The sequence below is a fragment of the Phallusia mammillata genome, chromosome 1 (assembly GCF_965637545.1).
Source record: "Phallusia mammillata chromosome 1, kaPhaMamm4.hap1.1, whole genome shotgun sequence".
Taxonomy (NCBI): domain Eukaryota; kingdom Metazoa; phylum Chordata; class Ascidiacea; order Phlebobranchia; family Ascidiidae; genus Phallusia; species Phallusia mammillata.
Genome location: NC_137252.1, coordinates 33,345,044 through 33,367,830, shown reverse-complemented (window position 1 = coordinate 33,367,830; position 22,787 = coordinate 33,345,044). Strand labels below are relative to the sequence as shown.

The following is a 22,787-nucleotide window of genomic DNA, read 5'->3' as shown; positions in this document are numbered from 1 at the left end:
TGGTAAGGCATTTCGTTCACTTCTGAGCAGATTCTAAAGATACTTTTTTCCTCAAATGTACCAAATTTACATCCTGTTGAGAACCACTGCGTTATACCTCAAGATAGCTTCTATCTTTGTTTTAAATCTCACCAAATGTTAAATTTAATTTAAATTAACTTTTGACATTTTTGCATAAATACTTCAAATTATTTGTTTTAATTTTAACCATTTTGCGAATCAAACGCCTTGGAAATGCCCCCAGCCTGAAAAAAGGCTTCTTTTGTGGGTTCAAATCCAATCTCAGTCTGCATCTCTGTCTCTTCATTCTAAATATGCACCGTAATTTTCAGCTCATTTCCAGCTTGTGTAATTGTTTTCTTTTAGTTGGATTTGAATCGGCATCAACAAGAGAAAGTCCAACCAACTTTTCTCACCAAAACAACTTTGTTGAACTTGAAGCAAACTCGTTGAATGAGCACGAATGTATGCCAGCTATGGTTGGTGTCATCACTCATATGCAACACAACAAGATAGGTGAGTTGAACGAAATTTGAACTCATGATTAAACTATTTTGAATGGTCTGTTTTATTAAGATTCAAACTGTAGGATTTCGTCCTTTATTAAAATATGCATGTTTTACAAATTTGCGTATATAAAGATCTTTGTTCTTTTGTCTGCAGAAACAATTATTGCACTTTTGATAATTTTTTGACCTCATGTAAAGTGAATGTTTATCCTATTTTATTTTAAGATAGAACCTATTATTGTAATGTAGCAATGTTGTGAAAATCAACAAATTTTGTTTAACAGCCCTTAATCTACAGATTACTTGAAATTGATGCGCCTGGTAATGTAACAAGTAAAAACTTTTGTGCTTCTTGGACCCTATTTAAAAAAATACGTTTCAAGGTTTACCTGCAGGGGATGCACCACCTGGGCAACTTCCTCAATGGATGCTTTCCATTCATAAAAAGTTTGCATCGTCATCCACCCACCCTAACATCCGGATTTTCATCGCCAAACTCATCGTAAATTGTGAAGAATGTTTCAGGTAATATTGAGCAATTCAGCTGATATTGTCAATTTGGAAGAGGTGTTGTTGTTCTAAAACATTTCTATTGTCAAACTACGCCAATCTGGGTGATGTCAGATGTAATTTTACACAGTTTGTATTATTCGTTAACAATGTTCTTGCATATAGGAATTGTGTTTACATTTTACTTTGTATTCGTAAACCATTACATATTTCTGTGTATTACATTTTACCTTATTTTCCAATCATATTCAAAATTTATGTTACTTTTTTATCATAATCATTTGTAGACCATATGCAAAGTATTGGATTGCACCACTCATCCAGACAATAGTGCGTGGAGATTGCTGTGTTGATGGGATTGACTGGATGACATTTGATGTACTCGCTACCGCCCTTTCGTGGAACAGTGTGGCCATACCAGAGGTTCTTTAACTTGTTGTGATCAAAATTCAATAACTTGCGATCAACTTCCATAACTTGCGATCAACTTCCATAACTTTCAATCAAATTCAATAACTTTCAATCAAATTCAATAACTTGCGATCAAACTCAATAACTTGCGATCAACTTCCATAACTTGCGATCAACTTCCATAACTTGCGATCAAACTCAATAACTTGCGATCAAGTTCAATAACTTTCAATCAAATTCAATAACTTTCAATCAAATTCAATAACTTGCGATCAAACTCAATGACTTGCGATCAAATTCCATAACTTCCGATCAAATTCAATAACTTTCAATCAAATTCAATAACTTGCGATCAAATTCAATAACTTGCGATCAAATTCCATAACTTGCGATCAAATTCAATAACTTGCGATCAAATTAAATAACTTTCGATCAAATTCAATAACTTTCAATCAAATTCAATAACTTGCGATCAAATTCAATAACTTGCGATCAAATTTCATAACTTCCGATCAAATTCAGTAACTTCCGATCAAATTCAGTAACTTGTGATCAAATTTCATAACTTCCGATCAAATTCAGTAACTTGCGATCAAATTCAATAACTTGCGATCAAATTCCATAACTTCCGATCAAATTCAATAACTTTCAATCAAATTCAATAACTTGCGATCAAATTCAATAACTTGCGATCAAATTCCATAACTTGCGATCAAATTCAATAACTTGCGATCAAATTAAATAACTTTCGATCAAATTCAATAACTTTCAATCAAATTCAATAACTTGCGATCAAATTCCATAACTTGCGATCAAATTCAATAACTTGCGATCAAATTTCATAACTTCCGATCAAATTCAGTAACTTGCGATCAAATTCCATAACTTGCGATCAAATTCAATAACTTGCGATCAAATTCCGTAACTTGCGATCAAATTCCGTAACTTGCAATCAAGTTCAATGACTTCCGTATTTCCGATCAAACTTCATAACTTGTGATCAAGTTCAATGACTTCCGAATTTCCGATCAAACTTCATAACTTGTGATCAAGTTCAATATTTTCCGATCAAACTCAATGACTTGCGATCAAATTCAATAACTTTTGATTAAACCCCATAATAGTCTGTCCAGTGGCAGTTTTAGTGTTATTTTTGTAAATTGCAAATTGTCCAGGAACAAAACGAAGTCGTAAGATTTCACTTTAAACTGTCTTTAAATTTTGGGGCTAAGATAAACATGCATTTACTACGAGGATCAGCCTAAAAACGTTTATGCAGACCAGCGACCACGACACACTCATAAATCAAACTGTAAAAACATCCTAGCTGTACTACTCTACTTTTTGTAAATGCGAATAAAGGTGTTTAAAACTAAAATTTAACCTTTACACAGGACACAGTAGAAGGTCGTGGTTTGGTGCAAGGTCTTTTCGAACATTTGGCTGAAAAGTTTTCGTCCGATAACCGTGCGCTCCTCCGACATAATTTGGACCTGATCAAGGCGACTTTGGAATGTTGGGGATCTCGTGTGAAATCCGGAATTAACCCAAAACTCGTTTATGATCTTTGTGGCAGGTATGAAAATACGCTAAATAGAAGGAAGATATACCACGTAAATCATGACTTAACAGTCGAAGAGTCACTATAGCAACGTAATGTAGCAAATGGGGTTAGTCATAGTAGAATAGTACATTATTGTCGACTACCAATCCAAGATTAACTAATTCCTTTTTAAACAGAATTAAACTCCATAAGCGAATCTATTGGAATCGCTATTTTAATTAAACACTTGCAATGTAGAAGTTTAGTTTAGGTTGCACAAACGAATTTTTGTAATTTATGCAAAATGTACGTTTACAAAATGCCTCGACAAGCCCATTGTTCTTTCATCCACCACCCATTAATCGACTTCACAGCTAAAATCTCGTTTGGTATATTTATTTTTATGCCAGTAGTTTATCAGCTGAGTCATAAACCTGTTTAAACATTGCTCTGACAATCACCTTGTTTTATTCCAGCACTGATCCCGAATCGAAATCCAACTTCGCAGGTTTACAGCTGCTTGGAGCGATATTAGCAAACGGGATTTCCCCTTACGCGTCATCATATGTGGTGGACAGATCCGCCTATTTTAAGAGGTGGGTAAAATTAATCGTTGGGGTTACGGAACAGGGAATTCCCTGTGTCCCACACACCAACGAATTACACCTTATTGTTGAGCTCAGATCTGTCATCCAGTTTGTGCGTTTTGTGTCGAAGGATTTATTACTAAAACACTTTCGTAGATCATCAAGGTTTTTGTTGGTGTAAATCAGTTGTATTTCTGTGTATAAATATAGTTTATTTTATTTTTCTGTTCTTAGTTTGCTTTTCTGACAAAATAGTGAAATGCATTAATAAGTACTTAACTTCTTATAGTAAACAAAAAACAATTGACTAAAAGGTCGTGTATAAAATAGGTTTTTAAATGTGCAAATTCTTTATGAGTTGTTGCAAACTTTTGTAACGTTGGAGTATATCCGACATTAAAGATTGTCACTTACAGCAAGGTTTCTGCAAAAACAAATGTGAAAAGCATTTTTTATTTGTTCGTTTATACATTATGGTCTTTCATCTTTTGCACAGAATTTTCCAAAACATTGTTTACAAGCGCAAGGAAATTTATGACAGCGCAGCAGAAGTTGGTGGAATGACGTTGAGATATCTGACTGAGATTGAGAAGGAAACCGAGGGTGAAATTCACGAGATGGTAAAATATATTTGAATCAAATATTGTGGTCTGACATGTCTTCTAAAAATCATTTTTAAGCTTTAAATTCTCAACGTTCATTGCCTTCTGATACATCTTTCAAACAAACACCTGATACATCTTTCAATGTAATAAAACTTTTAGTCTAAACTATACGTCTTAATTGTGTTTGTAAGATACTGATTTCATTGACTGTATTGTATTTTAAACCGTCGTTGAACTATATTGCTATATTGCATTTGTTTCCAATTGGGTCTTATGCTAGACAAGAGGCTTAAACTCTTACCCACTTAACCAATTGCTCCTTAACTAAAATTATCCATTAGGTGGTCGCCAAGCTCACCTTGCTCAGCAGAGACCCCAAGCGCCAGGATGTCTTTATAACAAGTCTCCACAAGGTGGCTTCTCACTACCCACCGATTGTCGATCAGTTTCTGTCTCGTGTGATGTTTCTTATTCCAAAAGTAAGACCCACCTTATTTCAATGCTGTATGATAATAGTATATTGTTTTAATTGTTTGGCTTGGCGCTTAAGCAAATATGATTCGCGAAGCGCTTGTGTTTAAATGGGTATTACGACAAAAATGTGCCCACGAAGCCAGAAAAGCCCGGCACAGTCGTTTTCGCATAATTAAAATTTACGTGTGACAGTTGAACAATGACATACAAACCCTTACGATCTGTGAAAAACGTAAACTGTTGTAATTTCAGGTTCATGGTGACCTTCTTACTTATTGCTTTGAGATTATTCTCGAGCGAGCCGACTCTATCGAAGAACTTTTCACTCAACTCAAGGCGAAGAACTTCACCTCAAAACTTAGTATCGGGTAAGGAGGCCTCCAGAACAATCTTTCGACGACATAAAAATGACAGATGACGGATTTGTAACATTACAAGCCACTCGTTTTCATAGCAAACCAATTAGGTCCCATCGGGTTAAAGCCACGTTATCCAAGTTTCACATTCAGGCGCTTTACGGTGGTTACCATCATTTTGTTTATCAGTACAACTTCCTTGCAGTAATGAAGCCCTGCAGCTCGTCTGCCTTCGTCTCTGCCGGAGCGTCATATCAAACAAATCCTCTGACGTTACCAATGATGACGTTATGATGTTCTTCGGTCAAATCGCCAAACATTTTCCTCAGCATGCCAGTGTTCTCTGTCGTCGGGAGGCGGCGAACGTTGCCATGGAGATATACGATGCGCAAATGAGGTGAGATGTTTTTTATTAAAAAGACTATTGGCTTTACACATATTTCGTTGCACAATTTGAATGTTGGTTGTTTGGAAAGTTAAGAAACCTATAAACGGTTCTATTTTTCAATTTTTGCACCTATTTGTAAAGTTGATTAAATTTCTAGTTTTAATTTAAATTTCTTTCGCAGCCTTCCTTCTGACAAACGCTCTTCTGAAATTCTTTCTTCATCACGACTTTTTCTTCTTAAGTTGCTGCACGATCCTGAGGAAGCGTTGAGGTGAGTCGTTGTGCAAATACTAATGCCAAGGCTCTAATTAAAACCGCATTTTTTGAACAGGAACCAGATTGTTAACTTCTGGAGCAGTGAGGACAGATTGCCGATCCAAGCTTCTGCTAAACTTGGCAGCTTACTTGGTCAAATGTACGACCCAGCATTAGATGAAGTAAATTATCTCTCCAACACTGTATCCCTGCTACTACAGAGTGCCTCGTTGAGTCCAGACTTTGAGCGACCAATGTTTGACCATCCTTTGTCGGAATGTGTGTTTCAGGTAGGTGCAGGTTTCGTGCTAACAGAGATGACTGGCTAAAGGGATAAAATTGTAGTACTTGTTTTGAAACGTGATTCACTTGACTTGACTTGCGAAAGCAAATCCAAAATAAAACGTGTAATTAGTCGTCTAGCTTTGGAACCACAGAAAACGGACTTAAAAACTAGCTAGATCAAAAACAAAACCATCTTTTGTTTAATTAATGAAACATTTTGCATTTCTTGTATTTGAGCTATTAGCAGCGATTCTATACTATCTTTTGCATATATGAAAGATACAAGTAAGAATGTTAATCATCTTCGGTCAGCTAACGTTTGTGTTGTTTTGCTGAGTCATGCTGACGCGGCAAAACTCGGTAACCAATATACCTCATGGCGTGCTGCAGGAGTACACGATCGACAACCGGTGGAGATACAGACACGCAAGCATGACTCCGCTGTTCGCTGACACTCTGCAAGCTGGAGGAAGCAACGGGGATTCCCCAAACAAGCTACTGTCGCCGCCGTCGTCCAGGCAACCCAACGTCGTCATGGCGACTCAGGAGAATCTCCAGTTTTCAGCCACAGTCGACAGTAAGTCGTTTGAAAATTATATTGAGAACTTATTTTATTGCATTATTCAAATAGAATCTTAAACAGATGATTAATAAAAATCATCTTAGAACACACATGCAATAGTTGACGTAAAAACACGTCCATAGTAAAATTCAATTTAACTTCAATTGTACACCATCTGCAACTAAATAGACTGAGTGCAAATTCATGCAAGTTATCACTTGCCACATTGGCAAAATTAGTCGTACGTGAAACTCAGTCATAAGATAAATAAAAGAACAGCTTTTATATTTATTTGGAGACAAATTTAAAGTTAACATTTGCCATCAATATTTTCATAAGACTACACCGAATGATATTATACATTTCAAAATCAAATAATGCCCATAGAGCAGGGGTGGGCAACATACGGCCCGCGGGCCGGATCCGGCCCGCGACGGGATTTTGAGCGGCCCGCAGACAGTTTCTGGTCTTGCATGATAATGTGGCCCACGGCCACAGTCTTCCGCAATCCCCTACTACTTGCTTACTGCGTCAAATTGTAGTTGTAACGGACAGTAACGCTCCCCACTACCAAAAAACTTTCCCGCCGTTGTAACCATCGCACCATACGTCCATTGTTACGACATAACTGCCAACCTTGTGGGTGGCCTGATTTCTCGGTTTTCTTTCTTTCCACACGTGTAGCCTAGTTAGTGTTTCAGCAGTACCTAAGTCTGTGGTGTATGCATTAAATTTGCTGTGGTGAATAATTTTATGTTATATCAGTTAGATTGTTTGGACTGTATTGTAATTGCGTTCTTGATTGTATTTAGTTTAGGTGGTCAAAAATCCGTTTTAAATCACTGGATAAATACGCGATTAATATATCGATTCAGGAATCCGGCCCGCCAAGTACTTCATTTTCCCATATCAGGCCCGCCGACTGGAGAAGTTGCCCGCCCCTGCCATAGAGTGATGCATCGTTTAATTTCTACAACATCGCTGTCATTTAGGAGTAAACTGAGCAGTGTTTTTCAAGCTCGATTTGTAAACTTATATTATTACCTTATTCAAATAGAATAATACACAAATATAATTAATAAACACCGTTGTAGAACACACCTAATTTACACAAAACACAAAATCAGTCATACTTGAAACTATGTCAAAGATAAACAAAAACATATTGATTAAATTCAGTTGAAGATAAATGTTAACGAATAACTTCTGCAACATATTACAACAGTTTACCAAAAAATTCATAAATTTCGAATATTTTAACATGTTGTGGTCATCCACAGTGACTGGCAAGAACACGTACAACTGGATGACTGGGAGCAGTTTAGATACTTTCTCCAGTCTGGCAGCGTTTGGGCAACCAGAACGAAAAAGCGCTTTGCTCGTTGGTTCCAGCGCCTCTGGTGGTAGATATCGACCAGCACTTTCGACACTGAAACCCACTGATCCGGATTTCGGGAAAAAGAAAATGGTTTATACTGGAACTGATAATTTTGGAAGTCGAAAAGGTGATAACCTGACACTAAACTTTTCTGAAATAATTACTTATATTTGGCGTTTAAAAATGAAATCAATTGTCATAGGTTAAATTGTTAAGAATATTGAGAAACAAAATGTCAATTTTTGATTAAATTGGCTAACTTTAAGTGTGTTTGAAAGCAAGGATACATTAAAAAATGTTCGATTTTAAAATTTACTTTTCTTTTATCGATATTAGTTGTTTTAGGAGATTGCATCAAACAAATGGGTTTGTTGATCTGTAATTAAAATTAACTAACATTATATACGTTTGTAAATCAATATAGGAACTTAAGTGAAAAAATTTTATAAATAAGTTTACCCTTTTGGGCATTCCCAGTTTTGGTTAGGTTGCATAAATCATTTCAGCTTGTTGTTGTTTTTTTGTCCCAACAGGAACAGGTGTGGATGTGAATGTTGAAAGATTGCGGAGAAGGTTTCGGAAGGAAAGTGACGAATCGCGGATGAAATTTGCTCGAGCTCAGGAACGACGGAACAAACTTAAAGAGGTAAAATATTATTGATAAGATGGCTACACAAGGATTTTAGACGTGAAAACAGTGTGCACTGTCTGTACATTACTTGTATTGTGGCTCTGCGCTTTTATAAAAAAAATAAAAAAAAATATTACTTGAATTTTTGACCGTACTTTTGTCTTTAACTGCAAAATAAAACGCCCCATCCTAAAATACTTCTGCATGTTTTTTGTGGATATATTTAAAAGGTATGATACCTAGCGTGTTGTGTCGTAATACAAAATCTTTTCCTGTTTTAATATAATCTTAGAACTTGTCAGTAAATGTGAGATTATTTCCAGCTGATGTTGTATAACCTTTAACCTTTGAACCCAGGTCGCAAAGACGGAGGCAGCGCGTCGGCGCGAAACCGAAGTTCAACTTCATCGAAAGTACAGGACAGGGGAACTACCCGACCTGCAAATCCCGCATCGATCGATTGTGGCGCCTCTAGCGGCCGCATGTCAACACGATCCTCATCTTTGCAGGATCGTCCTCTCTTCTCTCGTCCTCGCTCTTCTGGAGGAAGAGACCAAAATTGGGAAGAAGTTATCCAAGGTACCACCTTTCATAGGAAAATACAATGTTAAATTTAATATGTTTAAGTGTTAAATTGATGACTTTTGCATTCCAGCAAGCACATATAAAGTTTATTAGCTATTTATTCTCGTTTACCCTTTGATTTTGCTGAAACTTTTTATGTCGACATGTTTTTTTAGAAAACTGGTCCTGCAAAACAGATGTTAAGAGACTAAGAAATGTTCCAAGTTTGTTGCCCAGTTAACAATGTTTTGCCAGTGTACGTGGCATTGTAAAAAACACAGGGAAATCCAATTACTCGCATTTTTTCTTTTGAGGAACGTCAAATCTGATGCTTCCTTATGTTTACCCCAACGGCATTTTAGATTTACACCTTTAAGTATAATTTCGCCCCGGTTGAGAACCAATAAACATTTCCGACCTTCAGCAATTTGCATAAAAGCAGTGGTTCTTAACCTTTTTTGACAAATTCCTCTATTTACAATTTAAAACATTTTCATTCCTCTAATATACTACATAGTAAATGTTAAACCATATAAAGATCATACAAATTTGAGTCTTAAACCAACTTCACAAATATTCCAATAGCTTCACTTCACTTATTTACAAACCCCAAGAACAAATTAAAGTAAATTCTTCCCCTTTAGTTTGAAAAATCCTGTCTTGTGAGGAATTCCTCCCTCGTTGGAAACCAATGCATAAAAGCTTTCATTTCGTGTAGGAGCGTATCGATGCTGTACTTTCCGGTCTGGGCTCCATTCTGAACCGCTCTGCGGAGAAAAACCCTGCGCTCATAGGATGCATTCAGGACGTTTGTTACCATGACAACCGGGTGGAGGAGCTCCTTCCTCCTGCTCTGGTCGCCTCCTCATCACTTGCATCCAACAAACACGCTCTGGGTAGGATAAAATGAAAAATGGAAAAACTAAACCAAAGAATCCAAGGAAAATGTGCAAGACCTTTCTTTTGTTGTAGTTCGTTGTTTTGGTTTACACAAAAATATACTTAAATTTTCTAAACACCTTATTAAATTTGTCAATGGTAAATTCTGGTTTAATGCGTTGGTTCTTTTTGCGGAAGAGTTTTTGGTTAAGATTTTAAAGGGAGAAAACAGCTTGTCCTAAGGATTTTAAACAGCAATATATCCTAATGCAAATAACCGGCTTTTTACGCAGCAAGGCGTGGGTTAAAAAAAAATACCCGCTGGTTCCGGTGGAAATTAACATTTAATACCTGGTGATTTAATGTGCATTTCACCTACCAAAATATTTGCTTTGCATTTCATATCCATGTGTGTTTAACGAGGTGTTCAGTAGGTGCACTATTTTCGTAGGAATTGTGATACTTGAGCAGATGATTTTAAACAAACGAACTGATGAACCTGCAACGAAACGACGGAAAGTTCCAGGTCCTGGGTTCGAATCTTGCCCTGAAACTTGGCTTCAGCTTGCTCGGTAGGTTTTCGCAAGATTTCTAAGTTTATCTATTTTAAGTTTTGTTTCTGCAAGTGCAAAAGTTTGAATAATAAAAAACAATTTATTCAGTTTGTACAAATCTCTTGGCGACTTCGACGTTCTGAGTGGAATTTTCGGCGCGGGTTCGAATCCCACCTCGTCCCGTGGTTTGAGTCTTGAGATCCAGAACTCTTACAAAGAAGCAAGGAAGGTTTACGAGCAGGTAATAAATTGTGATATGGTCTGTACATACGTTTAATGTGTTTTATCAGCTTTTAAGTTGTTGTTATTTATGTTAACATTTTTTAAAACATTGTTTGCAAACACATTTCAGAAAAATGCCAAAACAATCCAGCATGATGTGAAAATAATGTTTTTGAAATGGTGGAATCAAAGCAAAAAATATAGTTAAAGTTTGTGGTATTAAACAAAACAAATACTAAAATGGTATTTGAAAGTTATTGTTCAATGCAAAGAGCAGTTTTTGTAACTCGTCAACAAAATTAAAATTAAAAAAAGTATATTTAAATATTGTGGTAATTAACAAATAATTTTAAAATGGTGAAAAGGTCACTGCACATTACAAACAGCATTCAACACAATGCATTGAAAAGATCGAACTTTTCCTTTTCCCCGTTTCATTAGCCTAAAGAGGTTTGCAGCTCAACATACACATTTACACCTGCGTATTGCACTGCAGGCTCTGAACGATGAGGACACAGATGCAAGTGATGTGGAGAGGGATATGTGGGAAGATTGCCTCCTCAACTGCGTCAAGCAAATGTCAAGGCAAGTTCATTTTAAACCCAATTCTTCTGCATTCGCAAACATATGTTTAAAAGCCAGGAATAAATAGTTGCGATTGAATCTGCACAAACGCTCTTATTTACTCTCTTTTGAAATCAAGTTAAATACCATGTATAGACAGGGTCCTAGTCAGTTAGGTAACAAATGTACATCTGTTGTAAGTACCACGTATGGTAGTAGTATGTAGAAACTGGCAAAAAATAGGAAAGCCACGTTTCTGGTTTAAACATATGCAGTGACATGCTCAAACAAGTAAGTTGGATGTTATTATTTTAACCTGCATCAAAACCTTGTAGCTATCCTATTAGTTTAAATAACCAGCGAGTTTGACTTTAGGTGGGACCACGTCAACTTCCTCTGCGACAGCTTGCTCGAACGATATGATAACGTCACCTCTGATGACGTCAACGCGGGAGGTTTGAAGGCTGCCTTGTTACATCAGGATTACCAGGTATAATGCGTGGAGGCTACCTAAACAGTAACTGAACAAAACTTATCGGAGAAAAGTCAGTAGCAACAGACAGTGCGTTTATCAGAAATCCTTAAATCCTTATTCAAATAGAAAATATGTCAAATGAATAATCGTTGTAGAACATACACAAAATAGTTTACATAAAAACATAAATTAGGTAAATTTAATACAAACAGTAACTGAACAAATAGATTGACAACATATCCATGATCGATGGCGTGGAATTAAAAGAAAGTTAAGACAGACAAAGGCTTTTGGAAGAAGGAACATAAGTCCGATTTCATCCGATTTCTTAAGATAGTTTTATCTCCAAGTTGATAATTTCATAGAATAATTACATCATTGTGGGGTCATGGTGGATAGCTTGATTTTTTGAAAAATAGTAAATAAAATTCATTGTGTAGTTCTCAGTGGTAGCGATAAAAACGTTTATGAATTACTGATCCAAAATGACACATATTTTTGCAGGGTCGTTTTCTCGAATCTGCCGTCCACGCCAAACTGCTACTTCTGCTACAAGGTCGTGTGGAGGTCGGCGAGCAGCTGTCTTCATTCTTCGATGACGTCATGCAGAGTGACGTAGACAGAAAGAGTCACGTCGAGAGAAGATATTCGGAGCATCTGACGATGTTGTACATTTACAAGGTATAGCTGTAGTGGGTAAAAAATACAAGATACAGACGAATCCGGTTAACCGCACAGCATGTTTACCAAGCGTGTTGATTAAGTTACCTGGACTTGGCGATTAAGGAATTGAATTTTATTACAAAATGGCTACGGTTGGGATTTACGAGCCCTATGCAATTTAACAGATTGTGCGATTGAGCGGAATTGTTTGTTGATGTAGGTTAGCACGTGTGCACTGCATTTTTGTCGAATATTTTGGATTGCTATGATGCAAAAACCTTTAGGCTGCCAAAATGCACCAAACAATTTTGTACTTTTACATAAAATGTTTTTGCATGTCGTGAGTGTTTGTGGAGATGCAATATTACGTAAGGAAGCGCAATACGCGTTGGATCGAATTTTCAATTTAGACATTGATTTTTTTTTTTTTTTTTTTTTTTTTTTTTTTTTTTTCACGGGGTTCGAACCCAGGACTCTCCCGGGGACAAATCCCGATCAGGGTTTTTATGTCTGTATGTGGGTCAGGCGCGCCGGACCATTCGGCCAAGTTCCTGCCCTAGACATTGATTTTTGGACATTTACATACGAAATGTTGACGCGTGAGTGGTAAATGTTTTGCTTTGCAGGATGACTTTGACCGAGCCCGATATTACTTGAACCTCACTGCCGAGCACGCCACCCAGCGGTGGTCGGTAGGTGGTGGCGCTGGTCGCAAGGGGGAGCAAGAGATCTTTCGTGTTGTGCCGCTCGTGCCTGATCTTCATGAGTTTCTGGATTTTGCACAGAGCCCCGGTAGAAACAAGTTATTGTTTATTTGTTTTATTGTTTTTTAATCTTCTTTGATTTTTGTTAATTCTGCTTTTTTTCTGTAAATTTAACTTATTGCGCAGACGATGACGTCACAGAACATGACGTGCGACGCATCGTTGGTGGGTGGATGACGCGAATGCCACACTTGACATACGATCCTATTACGTCATGGCATGACGTCATCAGTTACAGGTTACCGGGTTCAGGAAGTTGCAGTTTTTTAATGATATTTAAATAGGAAAAATCATTATGTTTTGATTTTTTTTGTCAACTTTTTGTAAATTTTGAAGTCCACTAAAGAAATTGATTTTCCAAGTAAATTATTTTTTGACATTTTTTTTAGTTCAAAGAAATTTCCTCTTTTTTTCAACTCAGAACGTTCCTCATGGATCGGATGAGTGATCGGTTGAGCCGTATCTTGGATGATTCGGAGGAGAGACGTGACTCGTGGTTGTCAGGATGCAGAAGCAAGATGTTGATCGAAATGATGAGGAGCGCTTTCACGAGAGGAAACTTTGTTGTGGCTGAGAAAATTCTTCGGGCACTGGAAAAGGTGAAGGTTTGAGGTTACGGGTTCAAATCCCATGTCGATTGTGTTGCGGGATTTGCCAGTTACACAGAAAAGGAGTTCGATGATGCTTTTTACTGTATATCTTTTCTCGTTATTATACAAAGGTCAGCAAATTTGTTACTTGATGCGACAATTGAAACATTTGTTGAAATACATGTCTTTCTTTTCAATTATAGATTGTCATATCTGGTCTTGCTTGGCTGGGACCAATCCACAACAAATTGTTAACAAAATCATACCTAATACAAAAAAATGTCAAAACGTTACCCCTAAAGTCAATTTACAGAATATATCTGAAAATTTTACTAAAATTTATATAATCTACCCGCAAAAAATGCAAGTTCATTACTCTGCTAAAAAACCTAATTTGCACCTGGTTAATATTTTTCACAGGATTATGAATCGTTGAAGGAAAGTGCGAGAATCAATTTATCCCAGGCGACCGCTTCATTTTATCACGCACGCGGGCGACGTCTAGTGGTGACAGGAGAAGAGCAAAGTTGTGTGAAATATTATTTGGCTGCGTTTCGGGCGCTCCAAGAACAAACACCTGAACTTGGGAGGTAAGTTTTAAAACGCATAGGCTCGTTATAATGCGTCGATACGGTTGAGCAATTGTTCTCAACTGTGGGGCACTTATCATTATATTACTGGTGCAGCAATGCCTTACGGGTGGTAGGCAAATTTGCTGTAGTTGATTTAAAATAATAAACTTTACATTAGTTTTCAGATGATTAGTGTACAATTTTGTTCTATAATAACTTTATATCCCGTGTCACCTTATTTATGACACAAAAACTACTGCATTAATGGTAGCTGTTGTAGTGTAGCCTATTTTTTTGATATCAGTGATGTGCAAAAGACTTTCTAAGTTATACTTGAGCAGAGAAAGTTTTGGTATCACTACTGTGAAAATAAACTGTGAAAGCAATTGGACGAGCTTAATAGTTAAGAAATGGCACAATTCATTGGTTTTGCTTCTGTGAAACATTTTAAAAGTTGATGCAACTACTACAAATACAAAATCTGACGAGCGTAAGTTAAAAATAAAAGGCGAAACAAATAAGTTTAATAATAGTAAATGCAATATCAGCTGTTTCACTGGCATCTAAGAATGTAGATGTTGGTATTTTTTATGCCGGAGTTTCAGCTACCGTTAAATGGAACAAACTTCTTGAACACTCGCATGTTAAGTTTTTGTGTGAAATTGATTTTGCATTCAGGTACGTTATTTAATGAAAACAATTGCATTGCTGTATTGGTTAGCAAGATAGGGTGCCTTCGGATACTACAGGTGCGCTAAGTACGCTTAGTCCTCTAGGTACTTCGCTAGGTATACTACAGGTAACTCGTTTTAATGCATCAAAGCCCGTAAATAGTGCAGGTAACCTTTTTTGAAGCGAGGAAACTTGTAGTTACTGCGACGTAACGTAATAATGCTGAAGGTACTGTTTTTAATAATTGGGTTAAGAGTAGGGTTAGGGTTTAGGGTTTAGGGTTTAGGGTTTAGGGTTTAGGGTTTAGGGTTTAGGGTTTAGGGTTTAGGGTTAGGGTTTAGGGTTTAGGGTTTAGGGTTTAGGGTTTAGGGTTAGGGTTTAGGGTTTAGGGTTTTAGTTTGGGGTATGTGTTAGGACTATCGTAACACTTTTCTAGCATTATATGCGTGTTTTTAACGTTCACTGGAGTATTTACGATTTGTCGCAAAAAAACAGGACGGCTGCAGTATTTTCGAGTTACGTCGTAACTGAGTTTAATCGCACCAAAGAGAGTTACCTGCAGTATATATTTAAGTTACGTTGCACGAAAAATGGTTACCAAGCGGGGTACCAAGCGCCACCTGTAGTATTCGAAGGCACCCATTTTCGAAGGCACCGGCAAGATATGGTTTCCAAGTGTTTACTTTGCATAATACGCATTTTATATGTTTTCAATTCTTTCTTCATAGCGTGGAATCAATTCGTCACAACATGTTGCTCGCAGCAACGTACCATATGACGTCACAATCACTCGAGCAACGTCATCTTGATGACGCAATAATGGAGGAGATTCGGGTCATGGCCGGAAATGACGAAGGTTTGAAAGACTTTGCTCCAAAATATACAGTTTCACAAATAATCCAAAAAAATCAAATTCCATTATAATCTGGAAACAGCTATTATACAACTACTGAGCAAGACGGTGTAATCTGAGGTCTATTGGCGTTCCATTGATTGGACAGTCCGCGAAAACGTTTTAGTTGTGGCAAACCAGACTTGTTTAATTCAGTGCTAGTCAGCGATTTCAATCCCTCCGTTTCTAAACGGATCAATGCGCCTGGTGTTATTTTTCTGCAACCTAACAATGTGGCTAAAACTACTTTTTTACGAAAGTGCTAAATAAATGAAAGTAAAGGCAACTTGTGTTATATTAACGTGCTGCACACACGGTTTATTCATGTTAATAGTATTCGGCCCACAAATAATCACAAGGTTACAGGACACTGGTTTTAATTACTCGATTGTAACCTAAACCTATATTTGCTCGCTACCGAATATTCCCAGTTATAACGCACGGTGCTTTTGATAAACTTTGAAATTTGTCGTTTAATGACCAACTAACGTTTATTCCAAACATACTGCTCGGTGTCTGCCATATTTATGAAGTCATAATACGACCAGTGACGTCATCATGTTGGGTCGAACAGAACAACTTTAAGTTTTTATAAATTCGCCATTAAGGGTGGTTTGTTTTTCACACAGGTGACTTGCAGCAGATTTTGATCAATAACGCTTTCGGGGTTTTCGAGAAAGCTGTGAAAGAAAGCGAGAAGTATGGTGAAGAACTTCAGTACGAAGCTTACACCAACCTCGCCTCATTCTGTGACAAGCAACTTCAACGACAGGAAGAAAATAGTTGTAAGTGTTTTAAAGATTCGTTCGCCAATTAAAATTTTCATAGTTAAGTTGTTAACCCATAAACTTCCACATGTCCTGTACATTTAAAGCTGCCTACTGTCGTGTTGCACCATTTGTAGCCAAACCAGAGTTCTCAACATTTCAGAGGCTCAAAATTGAGGCCCGAACTTGAAACCTGTTTTTAACAAATTTTTAGCTCTTCCAGCAGTTTTTAACATGCCGACGTTTCGATGTCCCATACGAGACACCTAGCTGGAAGTAATGACATAAATTGAAAACACTAAGTTAAAACTTTTTGTGTGAAACCAAAATTAGGCCCAAAAGTTAGAATTAACAAGATAAAATTACGAAACAACCAAACAAGTTTGTCCGAATGAAAGATTAGACCCTTATTCAACCAGTTTTCTCAAACTTGAGATCAAACGGTAAATTTAACATTTTTACAACAATGGAAAGCTTTACTTTGATTTTAGTCAGTCAGAGTACAGGTCTAGTCAATTGTTTCGCAGCAACTGGCCAAGATCCTGCAGCGCGTAAAGCTGCGCAATACGCGGTTACCATGACGACATGTTTTCTGCGTGCGATGCGGCTCCACGGCGGCGGACGCTCGATCGCCACCTTGCGATTTCCTCGTCTGCTTCAGTTACTCGAGGAATTCGGAGACGAGATGAAATCGGGATTCGTGCAAGAGGTAAGTGGTTATGAAGCGAACAGAACAATTGTTGCTAATTATTTTTGCATGAGAAACAAGCATGATTTACACTCGTTTGTGATTGCGCATTTGAAAATATAAGCTGCACAAAACATGAATGTTTTTGTAGACAGTGACGGTGGTTTTTCCGGTGTTTTTTTAAGTGTTGTTTACATTACTCGACTTTGTCAAACCTTTTCTAAACCTTAGCATTAACAGTTTCTGACTAAGTTCATGCCGAAGTCTTATTTAATTGTGGCTAATTGTTTTTTGTTCCTTAAAACTTTAATTTTTTTCTTACTATTTATTCGCAAACATAAAATCTAAAATACATAGATGTTTTCTAAATACAAATCAAAATCTATCCGTTTTTTCCACACTTTGCGGCATTTGACTACCGGATTATACATTTTCACTACAGAGTCAATCCGTTCCTTCCTGGAATTTCCTACCTTGGCTCGGACACATGGTGGCGTTGTTGGACGGTGACGTGGCTACATTCCTTCACCCCATTATGACGCAAGTGTCACGTGATTATCCACAAGCGGTCGTGTATCCCCTGTGCGCTGCACAACAGGGTTTCTGCTACAAAAGATCTGATACTGGAAAGAAAAACAAAAGTTTTGTGAAAAAGTCAGTTGTTCTGCTATTTCCACTTCATGTAAAATCCACAGATCTAGTTTAAGGCATAGTTTGCTGTGTCGGTTACACTATTTAGTTGTACTGTTAACGTGAACACAACTGTTAAATTAATTGTGGTAGTTGTGAGCTTTTTGATTTAGTACTTACTTATTATTATCACCCTGCCGTACAAAGATAGCATTGTTTTTTCGTTAAGTGTCCACATGGCATTTATGATTGTTTTCTTTTATTAGTTTAATAAAGGCAATGCATATGGTAATTGCGAGAATGTATGTGGCAGTTAAATATTTCGCGAATAAATTAACCAGCTGTGCTTGCATTAACTGTAGTATCTGTTATACAAAAAAATCTAACGTGTTTTTTTAATTTTTGTAACAAAAAACACGACCAGGTAGTGCAAACTCTTCTCATTAGCGTAATTTCAAATGTAAAAGCTAAAAACGTAAAACGTCCCAGCTTGACTATAATACCTTCATTTCTTGCCCGTTTCTGGAACATGTCACTGTTTTCCAGACTCCTCACATCTTTGCATGAAGCCATTCCACTTGCGAAAGAATTCATTCGTCAACTCCAGCAAGTTTCCGATCCTGTTGTTTTATTCAAAGTAGGAACGTTCTGTGTTTTATCTCATAAATAGGCCATGTCACTGCTATTTAATGTTTTATGAGTTGAATGGTCGTATTAGTTATTCTTGCCCAAGCACTTACTACTTCGCCAAAGTAATTTACGCATAGATATATTATCTTTTGGAATGAAAAGGTGTTTGTAAGTGTGGTTAATTGTTGTTCAAATATTTCAATACACCCTAAAGATAGAAAAACATGGTTTTTTGAAAACTATAAGAATAAACAATTGAGGTCAATGGTTTGAAAACTAAGTTTCAACAATAATTCTATATTTTTTTGTATTTCTATGGCATGTAACATAATTGGGTTATTGCAACTGTAGTTTTCTTTTTATATTAATATTATTTATGCTTATTTATCGACAGGATTGGTTCAACGAGTTCAGCAAACTTCACAAAAGCAAGAAAGAAAAAACAGCGACCAACAAGGATTTGCTGGTCAGCTACCAAAACATGTATAGGGAACTATTCGACCATGACCGACCCCCCGATGACGTCACAGAGCAGGGAAGTGCGTCACTTTTCGGCTCAGTGACGTCACAATCACCTGTCAATGTTGGTGCGCTGAGAACAAAGTTTGCAAAAGTAAGTTTACAAATGTAAAAAAAGTTTTATATGTTCGAAATACATTTTTGTCTCCTAATTTTTTTTACCGTTTTTCTGGCCATTTGCGGATGAACATTTCCTATATCACTGTGTTTAAGTGTAAGTTCGTGTTCATATTCAAATACAATAAATAATCAAGTCATCAATCAAACAATCAACAGAAGGGTAGATCTCAACACAAAATAGTATGTACACACACAACCTATACACACAGGTGTACACCAAATGTCACAAACAATAACAAAACAGATAAAAACAACATTTTTATTCGACAAGGATAAAAGAAATAGTTCGGTAGTTTTATTTAAACGTCAGTAAAACGAAATATTTCGGAAATATTTTTTGGGTGAGCTAAGGACAATACTATCAACATTTGAACAGACTAAATGATCGCAAAAGACCTATGATCTAATTAAGGGATAGTTAAACATACGACATTATTAAGTTAAGTATTTTATCACAAAGTTTTCTTTTATAACCCGGTCAATCGCACATATTCACTTTGTCTTTTAATGCAGTTTTTTTCTTTCTTGCCTATAATAATTTTGTGTTTAAAATGTAATTTATTGTTTTCACCCCATTCAATTAAAATTTGACTGTATTCAGGATTTCAAAGCGGACGTGGATGGTTTATTCGGTGGTTCTTCGGGAAGTGCTCTTCTTCAAATGCGCGATTTCAAACGGGAGGCGGGCGCTTTGTGTGAGAAAATATCGAAGAAGTTTCAGTCTAGAGCCAAAACACTTCGAGATTACAGCCCTTGGTTGGCCGACTTTCAGAGCCTTCAACGCGGCGACAAAGATCTTGAAATTCCTGGTAGCCTTGAACTTCCATACTAATAAATCAGCCCCGTCACTAATAACTTCAATTATTTTCGCTAGGTCAATACGACGGTCGTGCTCGCCCTCTAGTGGAGTACCACGTGACAGTGGTGGGTTTCGATGAACGCGTGCAAGTGATGTCATCGTTACGTAGACCATGTCGCGTCATCATACGCGGATCGGATGAGCGGGAGCATAGCTTCCTGGTTAAAGGCAAGTTCACTTCAAAAGCGCATTGTGGTTTGGTACACACAATCTATACCGACACAAAATGTCACAAACAGTAACAGAACAGATAAAAAATGTTTTCTAAAAGCATAAATAAAGTAGTTTGGTAGTTTTATTTAAACATCAATAGAACAAAATATTATTTAGGTGAATTAAGGACAATTTATTAATATTTGAACAGACTGTCTGACCGTAACAAACCTATGAAATGATAAATTTAAGGATAGTTAAAACAGATGACCTTTTAAGATGCCATTTTATCACATTTTCTCTTATACCCTGGTCAATCACACTTTGACTGTTAATACAGATTTGATCTTCCTTGCCTATTTAAATTTTGTATTCAAAAATAGTTTGTATGAACGATTTTTTTTCGATCACTTTTTGGAAAATTTTGATCGTTGCTTTCAATTTTCTTTTTTAAAAGAAATTATAAACACTAGTGAAGAAAATTTGTTCTCTGTGAAATGTGAATGCGTTTGTTTGAAACTTTATGTTGATACCATATGCAACAGAAATACAATTACTAAAATAATTAAAAACATTTCTAAAATGCATGGCAATATTTGGACATTATAGCGTTAGTTCAAATTGTTTGCTTTTATAGTTGTTATATGTTGTATGCTTTTTGAGTAACGAATCACGATTAGGTATGTTTGTCTGTGTATGGTTTAGGCGTCTCATATGGACCGAGAGTCTTTTATTTCGATTGTGGTCAAGTCTCGGAAGGCATATCACAACCCTTTCCTGATTATTAAACTATTAGCAAAGTTTCTGCATAGAGACACTGCCTACTACATTGTGCATAGACACGGTACCTGGTTTAAAAAAATGCATATCAATAATTGTTTGTTTTTTAAATGAAATCTGATTTTGTCAGACACTTTCATGAAAATCCTCATTGAAATAAGAATAGCAGAAAGTGACATTTTAACCTCAGTTATTTGTAACAACCTTGCGTTTTTTTACTCCCAGGTGGAGAAGATTTGCGACAGGATCAAAGAATCGAACAAATCTTTGTTTCAATAAACGATATTTTCAATGATAATTCAGCGTGCAGGGATCGAAACTTTTCCATCGTTACTTATCAGGTGAATTTCTATTTGCACAAAACCTCTGTCGATAAAACCATAATTTACTAAGGGCCTTTAGACACGGGCACAAATTGCTATTGTCATTGTAAACCTGTACTTTTGCCATATTCAAAAAGAAACAAAAACGAGTTGTTTACATATTTATTCTTTTTTCGTAGTCATCCTGTTTGCTCAAGCCTTTATATACTATTCCAAAATGTCATGTTTCTAATCTTTGCTGTGTTTCTGCACAGGTGATTCCCATCAACGCAAAGGTCGGTCTGATAGAGTGGGTCCCAAATGTTGTACCTTACCTCGAACTTATGACAAAACAAGCGGGAAAGATGGGGTGGTAAGTATTTAAACCAACGGTTTCCAACCTATACTGATCGCGTACCACCTAAACCATGTTTGAATGGATAGACTATTCTTTATGACTAGGCTAGCATATTTCTGAAACCAGCAAGGTTAACAATTCCAAAAAACTTCCGGGACACGAGTTTCGTCAAACGCCAGGGCCGGTCGGTTGAGTCCGTTAAGTTGCAATCCTTAAACGGACTTAAATTAGGAATAGAAGAAAGCTCAAATTAGTGGTACCCGCACCACAGGTTAAGAACCACTAATTTAAACCGACTGTACCCTAAATTATACTACACAGAAATCCTTTGACAAAAGTTTGCGTTGTGATACGTTCTCATTCATTTTTGGGGCTCTTTCAAAACCAGTCATTTTTCGCAGAAAGGCTTTCAATAAAATAACAAATGTTTAGTGCATGGAAATTTACAGCTTATCATCAGTAAATATGACTCGTATGTTGTTTTTAGATTTTCTTTTGTTTTTGCTAAAAATTAACAGTTTGATTTTTAAGCCCGAAATTACGACACAAATGTGTGAAGTGAGGCCTGAATCAAGTCTGCTTGATTTAAAGTTTAGCCGAACCTGATCGTAACTTGAAGGAAACCCTACTATTAGGAAGTTTTTTAGCATTTTAGCATTTCGTTCATCGTTGACACAATGCACCAGATGTTGAAAACTTTTGTAAAATTAGTTTTTTTCCAAACACAGGGCGGCACAAAAAAGTTTTGGAAACACTGACTTCACATTTATTTCTTCTTTTCAGCGAATCAACAATGAGGGAGTTAAGCAGGTTGAGTTGGGTTCCAGCAAATATTTCACAAGTTGCCCGGAATCGCACGGAGGAATACGGTCTTCTCATGCACAAAGGAACTTACACTGATGTTGTGGATTTGTTCAATCGGCGACAAAATAAACTTCCCTGGAATATGTTGAGGTAAAATTTGTTTGTGACGCTGATTTGGGTATGAGTTTAAAAAACATAGACAATTTCAAATAATTTACAATCTTTTAGAAATAACAAATTAAAATGTAAATAATTAATAAAATTGTTTTGAA

General features: G+C 36.7%; 1 protein-coding gene across 1 annotated transcript in view; it reads left to right on the top strand.

The window, feature by feature from the left end:
• Positions 1–22,787, top strand: part of LOC145230571 (DNA-dependent protein kinase catalytic subunit-like) — a 56,035-nt gene that overhangs the window by 30,830 nt on the left and 2,418 nt on the right. The window contains exons 44-79 of the mRNA XM_080096020.1: positions 367–516; positions 893–1,034; positions 1,307–1,442; positions 2,825–3,006; positions 3,450–3,569; positions 4,057–4,180; positions 4,507–4,644; positions 4,892–5,007; positions 5,201–5,392; positions 5,565–5,654; positions 5,715–5,928; positions 6,314–6,500; positions 7,766–7,990; positions 8,397–8,509; positions 8,852–9,073; positions 9,777–9,954; positions 10,389–10,509; positions 10,600–10,732; positions 11,210–11,298; positions 11,653–11,767; positions 12,257–12,433; positions 13,042–13,207; positions 13,306–13,417; positions 13,601–13,778; positions 14,190–14,359; positions 15,742–15,869; positions 16,535–16,690; positions 17,200–17,381; positions 17,803–18,014; positions 18,537–18,627; positions 19,015–19,233; positions 19,861–20,068; positions 20,134–20,286; positions 21,277–21,392; positions 21,629–21,726; positions 22,495–22,665. Coding sequence (XP_079952146.1) covers positions 367–516; positions 893–1,034; positions 1,307–1,442; positions 2,825–3,006; positions 3,450–3,569; positions 4,057–4,180; positions 4,507–4,644; positions 4,892–5,007; positions 5,201–5,392; positions 5,565–5,654; positions 5,715–5,928; positions 6,314–6,500; positions 7,766–7,990; positions 8,397–8,509; positions 8,852–9,073; positions 9,777–9,954; positions 10,389–10,509; positions 10,600–10,732; positions 11,210–11,298; positions 11,653–11,767; positions 12,257–12,433; positions 13,042–13,207; positions 13,306–13,417; positions 13,601–13,778; positions 14,190–14,359; positions 15,742–15,869; positions 16,535–16,690; positions 17,200–17,381; positions 17,803–18,014; positions 18,537–18,627; positions 19,015–19,233; positions 19,861–20,068; positions 20,134–20,286; positions 21,277–21,392; positions 21,629–21,726; positions 22,495–22,665 — 5,524 coding nt within the window. The remainder of the gene's footprint in view (positions 1–366; positions 517–892; positions 1,035–1,306; positions 1,443–2,824; positions 3,007–3,449; positions 3,570–4,056; positions 4,181–4,506; positions 4,645–4,891; positions 5,008–5,200; positions 5,393–5,564; positions 5,655–5,714; positions 5,929–6,313; positions 6,501–7,765; positions 7,991–8,396; positions 8,510–8,851; positions 9,074–9,776; positions 9,955–10,388; positions 10,510–10,599; positions 10,733–11,209; positions 11,299–11,652; positions 11,768–12,256; positions 12,434–13,041; positions 13,208–13,305; positions 13,418–13,600; positions 13,779–14,189; positions 14,360–15,741; positions 15,870–16,534; positions 16,691–17,199; positions 17,382–17,802; positions 18,015–18,536; positions 18,628–19,014; positions 19,234–19,860; positions 20,069–20,133; positions 20,287–21,276; positions 21,393–21,628; positions 21,727–22,494; positions 22,666–22,787) is intronic.